Source organism: Leptidea sinapis, chromosome 33 (genome assembly GCF_905404315.1).
Source record: "Leptidea sinapis chromosome 33, ilLepSina1.1, whole genome shotgun sequence".
Taxonomy (NCBI): domain Eukaryota; kingdom Metazoa; phylum Arthropoda; class Insecta; order Lepidoptera; family Pieridae; genus Leptidea; species Leptidea sinapis.
Window position 1 is genome coordinate 2920050 of NC_066297.1, and position 18583 is coordinate 2938632.

Here is an 18583-nt window from a genome sequence, read left to right on the forward strand (position 1 = left end):
CTCAGGATTCTTGAAATATCTAAAAAAAACATAAGATAATAATAGATAATAATATAATATCTAGTCTCATTTGCCCACTAATTTCACTAGCTACGTCACCCTTCAAAGCGAAACAATAAAATTAAAACGGTAAACGTAAAGCTAAACGGTAGAAATAGGCGTCGTTGTGGTATATAATCTATAATCTAGCCGGGATCCTGTGCAAAGGAGCCTCCCACTGGTATAATGAATGATGTATATATAATGTATGTATCTAATGTCTAACTCACGAAATAGCAAATTCATGTATTGTATTTTGTATTCCGTGGCAGATACAGCGCAATCACAGACAGACGGACAGAAGGACAGCGGAGCCTTAGTAATAAGGACCCCGTTTGGTACTCTTCGCGAACAACTTCTTAAAAACCCAGTCTTCGTTATTTGCCGTAAAATATTCGTTATTGACACACTTTTTACACAAATTATCTTGCCCCAAATTAAGCATATATATAGCCTGTGTTATGGGTTACAAGACACCGATATATTTAATACAATATACTTACTTAAACTAAATATATGAATAAATACATAAATACATTTAAACATCCATGACTCGGAAACGAACATCCATATTCATCATATAAATGCGGTAGGTGACCGGGATTCGAACCCGGGACCTCTAGCTTAGTAGGTAGGATCGCTAACTACTCGGCTATACAGGTCGTCAAATGGAAAACCAGAACCTTAAGCAACTTACATTGTCGACACTTAGAATCTACGATTGAATAATTTATATTTCTCAAGCATGCGTACGTATATAATATGTATTTTTTTTAATTCTTTGTCTTAGTAAATGTTCAGTATCGGTCGCCACAATGTTAGGGTCCTTTAGCTTGAGGCGATACGTTGATTATGTTTTATGTGGATACAATAGTGACAAGATGATCGCTCGGCGCTGCGTATTGGTATAGTACAGACGTTTCTTCGTTGTGTCTCTTATACCGCATTTGCCGTCCTTCATTTGTGATGTGAGGCTTTCCTCCATATTCAATCATTCGTTTAAGTTCCTGTATCCCATAGCTGGGGCAGAGAGCATCCACAGTGCATCTCCATCGCGATTAATACTGAGCTTCTCTTAATTTCAACCCAGGTCTCTCCGATGTCATTCGCTCCGTCAATGACACTCCGCCGCCAGGTTTGCTTTGGACGGCCACGTTTGCGTTTTCCGTGAGGGTTCCAGTTTAGGGCTTGCCTCGGTATATGGTTGGGATCTCTCCGGATTGTGTGGCTGGAGTTGAGATGGGCTTGGTGACCTTCCTCCTCCATAGTTCCTTCATAGTACGTAGTAGAAAGACTTTTAGGAAGTTTCTGCCACGTACAACCTAACTTCCTTGAATGAGCTTCCTTGTGCGGTGTTTCCAGGACGATACGACACTGTTTCATTAAAAAAAAGGCCGTACACCATCTATCTGCGATCCTCTGGTATTGAAAGAAATTTGGCCGACGGTGATCACTTAGTTATTTTATTCTGTAAATGAACGAAACATTTTCAACGCGTTAGCACTCATAATAAAGACTCAACCTCTGCTGTTTTTAAACAAATCTTCAATTAGCGGATCCGGGCCCAAGGTCACACAATTGTGGTCAATAATGAGTCCCCTGACCACATAACAGGCCCATTACATTGTTTCACACGACAGACGCGGGTCAACCGAGAACTGTAAAGGTCTAAATAAAAGCAAGCGTGAGGTGTCAACAGTATGTGGGCATGTGGGTAGTTCGAAAATGATATAGACTCGGCCACTAAATAATTTTGTCGCCTCAAATGCCGACAACGCATCTCTCACCTCTGGTATTTATTGTCCATGGGTAGGGTTCTTCCATTCAATCAATAGTCAAAATGGCCTTTTGCCAGTGGGAGAATCGATTGACCTTACTATCCTGTAGACTCCTATTATTAATAAACGCAATGTAACGTTACTCCCAAGTTCAAAGTTAGGTACTTCTTCGTGCCATGTAATTCTGTAGTGATAGAAGTATGATAAAGACAAAAAGTTTTTAACATGGAATTAGTTATTCTAAGTTTAAAACACAATGTCTTTCGCGTTTAAATTCAGCTAACCAACTGAGGTGAGACGGTGCATGTTTCTGTATTTTCATTGGTCAGGTAATAATCACAACATATCGTAAACAATCTCCATTGGCTACTGTTGATATACATACGATCTGTGTTCCTAATGTTGTATCTAAATGCGTTTGCCCTTTATTGGGCTCTACAAGTCGATGAGAGGTTCCATTCATAGGACATGATGCCTGCTAACCAGGTATCACACCTGGTTCGCTATTAGTATTCCGCTTTGAATGCCGAAGGGCTTGCAAGAGACTTAACATCTTATGCATCACAGTAGCAAGGTGGGATACGACTCATGAGTTTGGCTAAGAAAAAGCACTGCATGTAGTGTGGGCGTAATAATCAACATAAGGTGGACGACTGTCTCGTGCGGTGTACCACATGACAAAATGCAACAATTTGTTTGTTCTATATTAATTAAACTATAATTTTTATTGCGTACATAAATAACTGTAATTAATTGAAGTAGGCGTTACTTTGCGGAATTCCATAATTATCCAAACGTTTTGAGCTTTCTTGAGTGTTTTTCGGCCAAAATTTGTCTTCAAACAATTCGACACGTGTTTCGCCTCTGCATCTCAGGCATCCTCAGGAAATGTTGTCTCGCCAAACTCTGGCACGAGACTCAGTCTGAGTCTGAGTTTGAGTTTCGTGCCAGATATTTGCGGAATTGAAACTCAAGAAACCTCAAAACATTTGGATATATAACCGTGTTTTGTTCTGACTGATAGCGCTCACACTTACATAGCCACCTACACCAAATAGTGACCACTTGTTAAGTGATAACAGCTCCGTCTGCAGAATATGCATACTTTCGAAAGATAAACGCCGTAAGGTCATATTCATTTGTTGACTCATAGCGTCTGTGCCGCATATATGGCCATAATACGCGTGCATTGTATATTAGAATTAATCCAACGTACAATAAGATGCAGTTTTCAATAGCCGCTGCGGTGCATTGAATACAATACGTCGTAGAATCCCGTTTAGTTGTTTTTTTATATACGTTGAATCATCCGTGTGTATAGGATGTGTCGTTTGTATGGTTTACTATCGGTCAGTAATGATATAATAGGGGGGCAGTAGGTCATAGGCGAACACTGAATCCACGGTAGACAAAAGTGTGCAATCCACAAAGCTATTGTAAAAATAATCTTTATACAAGTTGGTTTTACAAAGCACAATTGAAGCGTTAAAAGAAAAAAGAAAATTAACTTTACTCTAAAAAGGCTTAAAATACGCCGTTTTGTTCTGAAACATTCAAAAATTTTTTCGTAAGGTAAAATAAATTTTTTATCGGAGTTTTTACGCTCGTTATCTATAAATTTCTAAATCCACGGGGAGATCAATTATGTATTTGCGGTGGAACTCTGGGGACATGGACTTAATGAACTCTGTCAACGCATATTTTGTAGTCAGAACTCGACTTCATTCGTTAGCCAGAAGAACATTTTTTAAAAAATAGTCCAAATCACGGAAAAACGGCAGTCTGTTGAGGCCAGAAATGGCGTCTGTCGGAGGGTTTTTCAATGTAGATCCTGTACACTAAAAACGGTTTCTCGGACCGTGTTTGTCTTGCGTTATCATGCAGAAATAGTGGTGAAGATCGCTTAATGAGGCGGAACTGTCTTCGTGACGAGCTTCTTCGTCATTGTTTGAAATTCAATATACATCGTTGTTTAACCGGATGAGATAAGGAAACGTTGCGGTCTGAAAGAAGATGTAGTGGCAAAAATTGAGAATGGTATGCTGAGATGGTTTGGCCATGTCGAGAGAATGAAAGTTTTGGAAGGGGTAGACCTAGGCGGAAGTTTCGAGACCAAATTCATTATTTATAACCTTACTGGTTGGTCTTTCCCGTGGTTCATTCTTCAAGTCGAAGTTTCCTCTACGGAAGCGATTAAACTTAATAAGTACGGTGGACTTTACTAGCCGTATTCTCATAGTATTTCTTACATTATGCGAGTGTTAAACATATAAACACTTTTTAAAGGATTAAAACGCGAGTAACTGTGTTTTTACATTAGATTTTGCGTAAAAGTTATACTTTTATTATTATTATTTTAGTTAACCCGACATTTCAAGACCCTTCCAGATCTCGTTTTCAGGGGACTGCCGATGAAATCAGTCAAATTAGTATTTGTCGTAGTTGTCATTATGGAGTTTAGCGCAATTTATTGCCTCTGAGCCTGGCACTTGCTTCAGACAGATGGTTTTTGGCAAAATTTACTGACAGTATCTGATGTCTGACAGGGAAAAATTTAGAGATTATTGGATCCCAGGTGTTAGATAATTTTAGACCGCCTTGTGTATTGAAATTTGGGTTTTTTAATTTCAATGGCTTCACGTACCAGTCTTTGGAGATATCTATTCTCTTTTAGTTGGTCGAAGCTGATGTAGTGGTTTAGGCGGTCTGTTATGTGGTCAAACTCAAATATTTTTATTCAAAATTGGATGTAAAGTTTGACTTATTGAAAGTCAAACTTAACTACCCCATTCCAAAATGTATGCCTCAGACCAACAGAAAAACGGGCGCAACTTACTCAGTGGACCTCTTTTTTTCATAAAAAGTATTGTTACAAAGTAATATCGTACAATTGAGCTTCTTATTAAAACACCCGAGGGCGGTCGTTCCATTTCCAATCTGTGGTATCATTAAGAAAGTCAATTATGTTATCGTAACATGTAGCACACAAACGTTTTTTAACAATTCTTTTAAATTTCGTAATACATTTGCTTTGAACATTTTCTGGGATCTTGTTGTAAAAGCATATACATCCCCACAAAAGAGTTACTAACTCGCCTTAGCCGAGAAGTAGGGATTATAAGTTTATGTCTGTTATTGGTGTTAACATTATGGTTATGACAGTTTCTAGCAAATCCACTTATATACATAACATTATCAAGAATATATTGAGAAGAAACATTCAAGATGTTAATTTCTTTAAACTTTGCTATCAATGATTCTTTAGGACCTGGGTCCAATAATCTCTAAATTAAAAGCCAAAACTACACATCGCCTATGTTAAGATAGGGGAAGACCGCTATTTAGTGACGTCAGTTCCAGGCATTCACAATCAAAACGACCCAAAAATCAAAAAAAGCGATTCAAGCGTCGATTAGAAGTTACAATTGGGGTTGCGATTTTTAGAGGACACAATATTTTTTTTGATGTGTAGGGGGGGGGGGGGTCATTGTAAAGCTAAAACCAAGTTTGTGGGGTCGCAACCCTTGTCCCACGGCCGCCATCTTGAAAATAGGGGTTGAAATGGTTTCTACGATATATTTTATGAAATATATCTCTAAAATATCTATCTGATAAAAAAATATTGTGGACACTTTTGTTGCAAATTAAATTCTCTACAACTTTGGTGCAGTAACTTTCTGTCGTAGAACTATAAATAAAAAAGTTACACGCAAACGTTAAAAAACGCAAATCAAATCATCTTTATTTGCAAGATAAGGTAATAATAAGATGTTGTTGGCTTATAATTAACAGGTGCTCTTATCCTAACCCATAAGGCATGCAAACTTATAGTGGAATACATAGTCAGTTCACGTTTTAATTTCTGTAACAATTATAATATACTGTACTATACTAAAAAAGATATACATCCCAAGCAAACTTAAATTAACATCAAGCAAGGTAAGGCCTAAAAAATGTAACATTTCAATGGACTAAATATTATGACAAAACGTTACAGTACGCAGGTAGTTTATCAACCAGCAAACATTCGACACCATGTCGATCAATCGCGGTGTTCGCGGATATTAATTGCGAAATCGGCATTGTAATGCGATTGTATAATTTATTGTTAAGCGTTTTCTAACTCGCTGCGGAAGCGAGCTCCAATTGTATGGGAAGTCGATTTTTACGACAATTATCGGTGGAAATCGACAAAAGTGTTGCAACTGTTGTCTTTAATTAAAACAATTGTTAATTTATTCATTGTAGGTTTTGTGGTTCTGTTTTTTTTTTATGGGAGTCAGAGACAGAACCAGTATAGTACACCCTTGACTTTTATCACCTGAGAGTCGTGAGACATTAAAACAGATATACTCGCGTATAAACCGTTGTAGGTACCGTAATCATGTTATATAAATATTGACACACTCTTACACAAACTAGGCATAGCCTGTACTATGAGTACAAGACAACTATATATTTAATTCGATATACTTAAACATATATAAATGCAAATAAATATCCATGACTCGGAAACAAACATTCATATTCATCATATAAATGATTGTACCTACCGGGATTCGAACCCGGGACCTCTAGCTCAGTAGGCAGGGTCACTAACCACTGGGCTATAGGGGTTCTCAAACCGTACCGACTAGTTCCGAACCTGTCAGAGGTCTTTCAATAGGGTGAGTGACATTAGTTCGCGCCTCGCTGTCGCGCCCTGTCTATCATTGAGTGCGATAGGTTCAAATGAGTCTGTACCTATAACGATTTATACGTGAGGTTTCCCATTTTAATTTATTTAATAAATATACTATTGAGTTCTTACACGCGTTTTTAAAAAGCATTTTATATAAATAACTAGCAGACTCGACAGACGTTGTTCTACATAATATATAAAATACTGTGTTTTATGAATTTCTCAATACTATTTTATTACATCAAGAAATATTTCGTTTAATATACTCCTTGTTGTTATAGTGAAATTGTTTCACAGTAGAACTGTCAAACCGTGCGTCAATAAATTCTCTCATAGAAAATATCGCCACACAAAAATATTGGAAATAAAAATAATTACGGCTCCTAAATCGAAATATCTATCCTATCGAAACTATCCCATCTCTCAAGTTGAACTAAACTGCACTCCATGAATTAATCCCTATTTAAATTCGTTCATTAGTTTAGGAGTTCACTGGAAACAAACATCAGGACACTGGATTTATATATATACAGATTGACATCATTATCTGAGTTGTTCTAAGCAAACCTTAGTCAAGGTAACTTAAAGGGAATAGACATCCATACATACACTCTTTCACATGTGTTTTTGTTGTTTCAAAATTCCATTTACTTCTCTGAAACTTGACCTTATACCTTATGTTATATACTCTTTGATACACTTGAGTATAAACATTGAGTATAGCACCGAGCATTGGCCATTTTTATATTTTTAAATTTGTCAACCGTATTAACGAACAGATCCAAACACATCGACTACCTACCTATATTCTCTGTCTTCTTCACGATGACGTCAGACTGCACGGTTGCATGTGCTGCATTGATACTTATGGGCTCTATATAAATATTATATTTAAATAGAAAGCGAACTTTTGCTGCAAATTGAGCTGTTTCGTCATAGAAATGGAAGTGGAGGTCTACAATGCAAAGCTCGAAGCGAAACTGTCTTTTCGCTAGAACGCTCGCTAGAATACTCGTTAAAACACTCCTTTTTATCTTTTTTGAGTTTTGCATTCGCTAGGATGCTCATTTTGAGTGAATCCTCAAGTTTATCAGCACCTTTAGGTACTGCGGCTACAAATTTTGTAAATATAATTGCAATATTTTTTTTGAGCAACTTGAGTATTGTTTGTTGCTGTTTCAAATTAAAGGGACATTAGCAAAGTCACCCCAACAGTATTTTTGTTGAGATTGTACATAAAAACATTTAATTTGCAATGACCTCGAAGAATAAAATTATGAGAATACAATTTTCCAAAATAATCTGTATCAAACTAAACAAGAATGACTAGTAATGTTACTTAGGTAGCTCAAGAGAAAAATTTACACAACCCTTTGAGTTGAAAAACTTACTATAAACTGAAAAAAACTGGAAAAATCCTGGTTCACATTAATATATATTATTGATTGCTAATTGTTTCTTTATCCTTATCATTTAAAAGTGACTCAAGATGACGAGCGCAATTGTGGTGCCGCACAATATTTTTGGGTTTTTCAAGAATCCTGACTGGTACTTCATTGTAATGGGCAGGGCGTATCAATTACCATCAGTTGAACGTCCTGCTTGTCTCGTCCCTTGTTATCATTTAAAAAAAATTGATGACAAAATTCAACGCAGATATCGCGGGTAGAAATCTCTTTAATAATAAATTACCTTTGACTGTTCATTGACTCATCATAATAATATATTTATTGCTTTACGAAGCGGGAACAGTCGCAGGAAACGTCGCGTGTAAAGAAACACTTTGTAGATCAATAATCAAATAAAGGAAGTAGGTAGTCTAGAGGAAGAATTTATTATCTCCATTCACGATAGTGGCGTGTACGACATTCATTGACAATCTGTTATTGAAGACAATACTGAGGGCTCATTGTTAGTTCACATGTTACACAAAACTAGGCATCCCAATGAGAATATAATGAGAGGATATTTTTTTATTTTAATATTTTCAAGAAAACCAACAGCTAGTTGTACATACGTTAAAATAATTAACAAACATAATTCATTCAAGCTAATTTAAATTCAAATATTTTTATTCAGAATAGGATTTAAAATCACTTATTGAACGTCAAAAACTACCACCCATTCAAAAGAGACTGCTTCAGACCTGAGAAGAATGGGCGCAAGAAAGTCAGCAAGTTTTTGTTTTTAAATATAAAATATGGATTACAATGTGATATTGTACAATAAACATTTATAATTAAAGAGCCCCTCAGTGTTCGCTTCATTCCCAGTCCGTGGTGTCATTAAGAAAATCCTTTATGCTATAATAACCTTTCCCACACAAGTGTTTATTAACGTTTCTTTTAAATTTCGTAACACATTTGTTTTGTACATTTTCTGGGATCATATTGTAGAAGCATAAAACAGGCTTATTTAAAAATTATTAAATTAAAACTTATTAAATAAGAACTTCTCGCTTTCCCATCGCCAGTTGAAAGCAAGGTAAAAAGGAGTAATTTCACGCCTAATTTTTAATAAATTAACATCACTGCTAATTTGTTTTACCAAATGGGCTAAAAATATCGATTTTATCCGTGTCTAAAAATGATTGTATGACTGCATAGCTCTTAAATTTATGTGTTTCTTCTATAGTTCGCGCGACAAAATAATACAGCAAAGATAGTCTAACATTCTACTAGGGGCTTCCAGGCAGACTTTGGTCAGTAATATGGAACAGTACTTCTTAGTATTTTGATTAAGGTGATTATATCAGAAATATCTCTACGATCTTTAAGTGGTAGCAGGTGGAAGCGCTTTCAGCGTTCTTCATAGTTTACATTAGGTATTTTAAACTTAAACCCTTTCAATTTGATTAATGTGTTGAGCATACATTGGGTTTCAAATTTGTGAACAATATTCAAGATGGCTGCGGACGAAAGAACAGTAGAGAATTTTTAATGTTTTCATACTTTTAAAAGGTTTGGCTGTATGTATTATAAAACCAAGTGCTTTAGACGCTTTATTGATGGCCTGGTCAACATGTAGTACGAAAGTAATTTTGCTATCGTGAACAACACCTAGATCTCTTGTTTCGTTTACTGTAGATAGATAATCACGTTTTAAAATATACGTATGAGGGGGAAGACTTAGTAGTGTAATGCATGCTAAAACATTTGGCTAGTTTCAGTCTATATAAATCTTCTTGAATGCGTTATGTATCTGTCTTATTATTTTCTGTACCAAAAATTTTCATATCATCTGCAAACAAAAAGTAATTCGAATTTTTTATGAATAGTCCGATATCATTTTTGAAAATTATAAAAAGCAGAGGTCCTAGTAATGATCCATGAGGGACCCCAGAGGGTATATTTTTCCAAGAAGAGCAGTAGCCATTGAGAACAACAGCCTGTTTTTCTATCAGAGAGATAAGATTTAAACCATTCTATAAATCTTCACGGATACCAAGTGCTGTAAGCTTTTTATGTAGAATACTATGGTCGAATCGGTCGAATGCTTTCGTATATATAACATAATAACAAGAGAATGAATTTTTGATAAAGAAACCATTGTGTAACTATCACTGTATTATTAAAAAAATCGAATAATATTATTATCAAGTTAAGCGGCAAATCGCCCGTGCGAAATCGAAGCACGTTGTCAAAATCGGCGAGCAGCTTTCCAGTTACCCGACTGGAACACGCAAGTTCTGGTCCTTGTCGAAAGCTGCTTTTGGTAACTTAAACCAGCCGTCCCTGCCGCCGTTGCACATGAGGAATGACACCCTGGCCCAATCGGCAAAAGAGAAAGTCGATCTTCTGTGCGCTCTTTTCGCCTCCAACTCGACTGTTGACGATAGTGGAAAAACACTGCAGGCCATCACGCGGTGTCAGAGCTCTATGCCTGAAGTACAGTTCAGACAGAAAACTGTTCGGCAAGCTCTGTTTTTGTTGGACGTCAGGAAGTCTAGCGAGCCGGATGGCATTTCTCCAATCGTGCTTAGAACGTGTACCCCTAAGTTAACGCCGGTGCTAACGCGTTTATTCCGGCAATCTTATTCAAAAGGCGTACTCCCTGACTCATGGAAGTCAGCCCTTGTCCATCAGATCCAAAAAAAGGAGATAGTTCGGATCCGGTAAACTACAGGCCTATTGCTATTACCTCCCTGCTCTCCAAAATCATGGAGAGCATAATAAACCGCCAGCTCTTGGAATACCTAGAAGGTCACCAGTTGATCAACGACCGACAGTACGGTTTTCGCTATGGTCGGTCGGCAGGACTTATCAAATCTTTTGGAGAGTGCATCTTCATTTGGAAGCAGTTCTAGTTCTAGTTTATATAAAATGTGCTCACAATTGTTTCTCTTATTTGCAGTTCCGTCCGCGCCGCAAAACCTCACAGCAAATAGAGTGACGTCAGACGAAATACATTTGTCGTGGGCCCCGCCAGCCACTTACACAAAACATTTGCTGGACTCCACAGACAAAACGCCCAAAAGTGAACCGGAACTCACCGTTATAGCCAAGAAGGAAACACAAGCAGACGCACCGATCAATGAAAGCACAGACCGAACTGAACCAGAAACATTAATAAAAACAGAACGGCTAAAAGATGGTTATACATATAATTTATATAGAAACGATAAGTTAAAGTACAATGATGATTTCTCAGCTTCAGATATTTTAACGGATAGCTACAGAAGCAAAAGAGAATTACGATCTCATAGGCATAGGAAACGAAGACAAAACAATGCGACAGATTCAACGCATGAGAAGAGCTTGGAAGGTATAGAGACGCATCAGGCATTTGTTTTGCCGATTGAAGTTGTCAAAAAGTCATTTAACCAGGCTAGGGTAGACATAACACAAATTGCGTATGTTCTTTATTACGAAGAGGGAGTCGCGATTAGGAATGCTACAAGTGATGTCGTATTTGTGGCTGGAGTTCCAACGTCTGCTGATATAAGAAGAAGGAATGTATTTCGCAGCGATTTCGCAATGGATGGCTATTTGAATGCAACGAGGAATTTAACGTTGCTGAATACGTCAGGTGTGCCGACCAAGGTTGTGGGGTTTCGATTGAAAAATTTAAGTAAGTTTTTTCATTCTATCTTACGAGTTATAATTTTATCCTTCTTTTTACTTCTCAGCGTGAAACTTACTTTGAATATAAGACGAAGCCTGATCTTTGTATGACAAATAATTTATTTACGAAACAAATATATGCAGCTGGAATTATTTTCTACGATATTACGACCGTATATTTGATCTGATCATCCTCGATAAGAAATCGATACTTTCCGCGTAGTAGGAACAAAAACAACAGGCATGTCAAACTGTCTTTAAATGGCTTTACGTCGACATTGATCGAAATAAAAATTAAGTGCACTATTGTCAACATGTAAGGAAATAATCCTAAAAAATGATGTAAAAATTAACTCCATTAATGCCGACGTCAAGGGTGAATTTAGGGACACATAGTATAAACTTTATATAGTATATTAGAAGGTGCATACCAGCAAGTGGCTCACTCACTGGAAAATGAGTACCGCCGTATACAAGAAAGAACACCAGCTCAGAAAACTTTACGTAAACTATACTGGCAATCGCTGTTGTACTATTAAACTCAAAAAACAAAGGACAATTAATAGAAACACTCATGCAATTTCTTTGTATCGTTTGTTCTATCTTTAATATATTATGATGCCTGACATCTACTCATACAAAGTAAACTATTTCGCGCGATCAGATTGAAATATAGACTTTGATAACATTTTCCAGAACCATTTACACCGTACAAGATATGGGTCCGGGCTTTCTACAATTTTCAGCTGACAGGAGTGAAATCCCAAGATCTCTTGGAGCGGCTGGGCCCCCAGTCAGAGTCGCTGTATGTGCTGTCTGATGTGAAGCCACCCTCGGCCCCGATAATACTAAACCTCACATGCGACCTGCTCAAAGGTAAGCTGCATCCAATTTATTCAACCGAACAATTCTGTTAACCTCTTCATCCTAGCTTATGATTCAATTTTTTATCTTAAATTTGGTATATTTTGTATCTCTTCTTTTGGAAATTCATGAAAGTCCATCATATCAAAGAATCTTCAATTTATCACCGATACGAAAATAATATGCCTCAGGCCGGCGAATAACGGTAGCAACAAACTCAGAGTTTTTTTTATTAATAAAATTGCTTTGCATTTAAAGTATTTATTTCAAGAACTAGTGTGTGTGGTGTCGTTCACAAACATCCTATTACAAATAAATTATTTATACAAATAATTTTTAATTATTTTATTCGTTTTACTGGTAGAAAAAATGTATACTTCGCCCAGGAAAGGCTTACCAATCAGTAGCGAAAAAGCAAGCTTATGCCTGTTTGTAATAATAATAGGGGTTTAATTATGAAATTGCCCTTTTATCGTACTGGCTTCTTAGGATTAAAATAGAACCTCCTTGGTGCCAGTTTTCAGTGTGTTTCACATGACAACTAGAACATTCTATATCCCGACCTAGTTCGGTCCGAGCGCTCTGTCCAACCGAGCCAACCGTTCGATTACGCATAGGCCGTAAAGTTTGTCAAATTGTTTAGATTTGCAAGAGCGACATCTGAAGTCAATTTCCTAATATGCAATTATTGGGGTTGAGCAGGTTGGCAGGCATGGAGCCACAACCTGAGAGTTGAACAAGATATACAAAAAATTACGACGCATGCGTCCTCGAACGCTTGGATCAGTCGGAAAGAGCTCGGACCGAACCCGAGAAATCGCAGGTTCGAGTCCCGCATCGTTCATAAATTTTGATTACAACTTTAATTTATATGACCAAGTTATGTTGGGTTAGTTAGGTGGTCGGCAAACATATTAGCCTAAGAGCCAAATTACAACAACAAAATAAAAAGGGGGGCCAAATCTGCTTGTTTAGTAAACTTATATTTATACTTTATATTACACTAAATAAAACTAAATTTCATACTTAATAAATATTTATTAAGCGAACAATGTGCTCGCATCTCCTTGGAAAGTTTGAGCGAATTTTAATATATTAAAATGAGATGTTTTTTTAAATGAAAATATTATTTCGCCTTCCGTGCCAGAGCCGTTTTTAAATAGCCACATGCAAATCTGGTGCCGCATTTTGCATGCCGGCAACGCATTTCTTGACACACCTGTTGTTGCGGATGTCCATGGCCGATTGCCTCGCCTCTCCCCATCCCGTGAGCCTCTTGTCCGTTTGCCCCCTCTTATATACAAATGACTTAAGTTTTCTTTAGTGTTAATCCCGCCAATATTTGTTTTTAAAACAATTCGACACGTGTTTCGCCTCTACACGAGGCATCCTCAGGACGTGTTGTCTCGCCAAAATCTGGCACGAGACTGAATCAAATGAGTTTTTTTTTTTTTTTGCGCCCAAGCAAGGGATTGGGCTACCCTCCGGGATAACGACGGGAGGGAGGTGGTGAATGCTCATGCATACCAACGCAGCCTAAGTCTGCGTTAGTTATGTGGGACTCACGTGAAAACCTAGGTGCCTATCCACTAAACACCACCTGCAGTTGGCTTTGGGCAGGTGCCCTCTAAGACTACATCGAAGGCGACCTTCTCATGGGGAGAGAGAGGCGCACGCGGCACTCCCTATGGAGTTTCCGCTGGGATACAATCAAATGAGACGGAAGCTGCTCTTTTATACCCTCGTCCCATGAAATGACGCGCTGTGATTGGTCGGCTGTTGTTACCACTGGGTTAGTTAATTGAGCAAATCGGAGATGTCTTCGACCAGAAGTTAATGTACTAACAACTCAATAAAGCCTGTGTTTGTAACATTGCAGGCAAGCTCTACCTGCAGTGGCGCCAACCGCAGTACTACAACAACTCTCTGGATCAGTACGTGGTGACGCTGCGCAAACTACCGGAGCAGCACCCTCGCACGCACCTCACGCTGCCCACGACCCGCGACGACATCGAGACCACCATCAGCGTGGTGAGTTATCCACACTTATCAACTGCATCAAAGACAAAATAACAAGAGGATGGTGCGAGGTGAGGCAACCGCCCATGGACATCCGCAACAACAGGTGTGTCAAGAAATGCATTGCCCACCTTTAAGGTGGGAGTATGTTTTTTTTTCTTGAAGGTCCATAAGTCGTAACTGTTCGGGAAAACCGCAGCCGGTAATTGATTCCACAAAGTGGTTGTGCGAGGCAAGAAATTTCTAGCGAAACGCGTGATTGTCGAATGCCAGACGTCAACGTGATGCGGCTCTTTCAACTGAACTCAACTTAAAAACCCAGGTACAGATATCGTGCGAGTCGAATGCAGTCGGGGCATGAGGTTATTTTTTTAAGAAAATTAGGGACGAGACGAGCCGGACGTTCAGCTGATAGTAATTGATTCTTGAAAGACCCAAAAATTCTGTGCGCAACTACAACTGCGCTCGTCACCTTGAGACATAAGATATTAAGTCTCATTTGCCCAGTAACTTCACTAGCTACGGCGCCCTTCAGACCGAAACACAGATATGTTTACACGTTACTGCTTCATGGCAGAAATAGGCGCCGCTGTGTTAACCATAATCTGGCCAGATTCCTGTGCAAAGGAGCCTCCCACTGGTCAAACTTGCTAGGCTGCCTGTTCCCACACAAATTCCCCTTATTGTCTATAAAATCGATAATTTTAGTAGGTTACACATAAATTCTGCCACTTGTTTTCTAAGTATAATTCAATTAATTAATTTAGTGTCAAAAAAGCACTCGTGGGTAACCTATAAAATAATGTGAAAGCTGTTAATGTTAAAACATTTTTTTTCAGAATGTGGAACTTTGGAATCTGACGCGATATGAAGTAAAGATATATGCGGTGACAGTCTCCGTAGCTCGGCCGAACACACTCATTAATGGATCTGAATCGCCCCCTAAGGTATATCCCAATCTTTCACTATTTTAATAATAAACTTTGCCTATCATGTGGTTGGTGGAAATAAAGGCAATTAAGATATATATATTGTAATATATATTTATAATATGACTTTATTGCGACGGCAATTCGTTGGCGACTGGCGACAGAATATATGATTGTTTATTAATTAAAACTATGTAGCATATCGAATATTGATTTGTTTCTAGTTTCCAGTAAAAGACATACGATGGAATTCAATAATAATGAGAAACGTTTTAGAGCTATATTTCACCGGGACCCCACGGTCGCTCAACCAGTTGCGTCACCGTGGTGTTCGTAAGCTACCAAACTAGATGTAAATACAGACGCCAAAATCACGATACCACACTGAGACAGTATCAAAACGGACCTCGAAGAGATAGAGAGAGTTAGACATTTAAATAAAACACTTTTAAAGGATTAAAACGCGTGTAATTGTAACTGTTTTTACATTTGATTTTTGCGTAAAACCTTTCCAGATCTCGTTTTCAGGGGAACAACAATTTTTCTGGAAAGGTCTTGAAACGTCGGGTTGACAAAAATAAAAATATAACTTTTACGCAAAAGTCTAATGTAAATACAATAACAATTACACGCGTTTTAATCATTTAAAAGCACTATTGATGTTTACAGGTTGTTACAAAACTACCCGTAAAGCCGAAAGGAGGTTAAATGGAGCTTATAACGAGTCCATTCACAATATTTAAGAACACAATATTTGCAACCCTATTTTAGTAAAATTAAGGAGTTAACTACGCAGAATGTATCTACATTTCTACCTAATTCACGAAACGACAAAAAAATTAAAGGGCCTATGACATGACAGCTTGCTAGGGTTTACAAAATTTTTGGCTTTGATAATTAATTATATTTTTTTTGGGGTATTTTGTAACACGTTGTATAACTAGGATAATAAATTTTAAGAGAAAATAAACAGTGGTGGGTTCATCCTTTTTTTATCCCTAAATTGGTAGGCTACATTAAATTTCTATAATAAACCTTCGTATATCGAAACTATCCATCGTATGCTTGCACGCAACAAACGCGCACGTCTTGCACGCAATGAATAAAAGTCACTCACGCCCCAAAATGTATTTATTACTTTAGAATATTTTTTGACTTCAGATCACCGATTTTTTACACAGGTGAAGTGATTTAAAAAATTACCCTTTTAAAGTAAATGTTGAGTGATAAAATTATTAAAATTGATAGCCCGAGATCGTATATTTGGCGAATAGCGAGCCTTAAAAACAAAATAAAAGGTCAGTATGATGTTTTGTGAGTTGTAAGGAATATTTTTTTTTTTAAGGATTTTTGTTTTGTTTCGCCAATTAATAGTATTATTTCCTGCGTGCGTGCATAATATCAACTTATTATTTATTTATTTACTTTATTTGGACCAATAAACAGTAACACAATAATAATATTTAACTATAACTAATATAAAAATTATTTAAGTTTTCTTTAGTGTTAATTCCGCCAATATTTGTCTTTAAAAAGACTTTGAGTCTCGTGCCAGATTTTGGCGAGACAACACGGCCTGAGGATGCCTCGTGTAGAGGCGAAACACGTGTCGAATTGTTTTAAAGACAAATATTGGCGGAATTAACACTAAAGACAACTTAAATAATTTGTATAATTATGGATTTCCGCAAAGTAATGCCTAATTCAATAAATTTTCTAAAACTAATTCATATTTAAACCTTAATTAATTGTGTGATACATAAGCCACAGATAAATTATATGAGAGAGAGATTAACACGTACATCAATATAAACAAAAAATAAAATTTATGTGCTTAGTAACAATTAAAATAGAAAAGAGAAAAGAAAAGATCATCGTAATAAATATTATTGTTTATGTACGGTCAACAGCATGTCGACTGTACATCACGTTTCGCGTATCAGCGTTTACGTCGCCTCGCGTTATTTCCTAAGTAATATTGTAACCAGTTCGCGACAAGCCGCCGATCGATTCGCGTGCTCATTACCATACCAACATTTTACCATTTTACCATATAGCATAAGTTAAGGTTTCAATATACCATTTGAGCCTAACTTGTGTTTTACTCTGTACGGAACCAAACCACCGTACATTGTGGTCCTTCGGCCTTTTGTTAACCAGTGACAAATTTTTTTTTTTAACCATTCCAAGGACATTGTGGTCCTTCGGCCTTTTGTTAACCAGTGACAAATTTTTTTTTTTAACCATTCCAAGGACATTGTGGTCCTTCGGCCTTTTGTTAACCAGTGACCAGAATTTTTTTTAACCATTCCAAGGACATTGTGGTCCTTCGGCCTTTTGTTAACCAGTGACCAGAATTTTTTTAACCATTTCGAGGACACAAAAACATTGTGATCCATCGTTCTATTAACCAGTACCATTAGTTAACCATTTTAACCAAAATTCGTCGCGTGTGTAGTGAACCAAATTAGTGTTGACCAAAGTGCTTGTGTGTGGAGTGTAACCAGTTCACCAGATCGGCGATACTACCAGCGACTACCAACGGGGAGACTGCTGAGGACACACCAGGTCACCACGTACCAGTCTTCAAGTAAGATCTTTCCTTTTTATCACTCACCACTCTTTACCACTCTCTTTTGACCCGTAACCATGGAGGCTCTATTAACCACCCAAAACCAGATTATGTCCGCGATTAACACGCAGTGTGTTAATTTCAAGAAGGACGGGCCAGAACGAAAGACACCCGCCTATATTGAAAAACGTCTCAACGCTTTAGACTCGTACTGGAGTGAATTCCAGACCAACCATACTAGGCTTTGTGCTGAGTTTGAAGACCCTAACCATCGCTACTTCGCGGAAAACCATTACCAGCGGACGAAAGATTTTTACCAGGAAGTTAGGAATATGATTTCTAATTACGTAACCAGCGATCCCAGCAAACCATTACTGAGACCTGCTACACCATTATCGCAGGGCTCAGATAGGCGCGATATTTTCTCTCCCGCTCAGGAGGGTCCCTCTTTTAGCTTCCCTGCACCAAAGCTATCGAACCAGGGCAACTCCAGTAGGGTCGAAGAAATGCTGCGAAAGCAGAAGAGCAACTTCAAGGCGCTATCCCGTACCATAGAGGCTGTCGACCTTGAAAGCTGCTCCGACCGCTGGGAGTTCGAAGATATTTTACGAACTATCCAATCAAGATGGTCGGTCATC

At 37.7% G+C, this 18583-nt stretch overlaps 1 protein-coding gene across 1 annotated transcript in view; it reads left to right on the forward strand.

The window, feature by feature from the left end:
- Window positions 1-18583, forward strand: part of LOC126974763 (uncharacterized) — a 60519-nt gene that overhangs the window by 6885 nt on the left and 35051 nt on the right. The window contains exons 2-5 of the mRNA XM_050822420.1: window positions 10852-11568; window positions 12258-12437; window positions 14305-14456; window positions 15284-15391. Of these exons, the coding sequence (XP_050678377.1) occupies window positions 10852-11568; window positions 12258-12437; window positions 14305-14456; window positions 15284-15391 (1157 nt within the window). The remainder of the gene's footprint in view (window positions 1-10851; window positions 11569-12257; window positions 12438-14304; window positions 14457-15283; window positions 15392-18583) is intronic.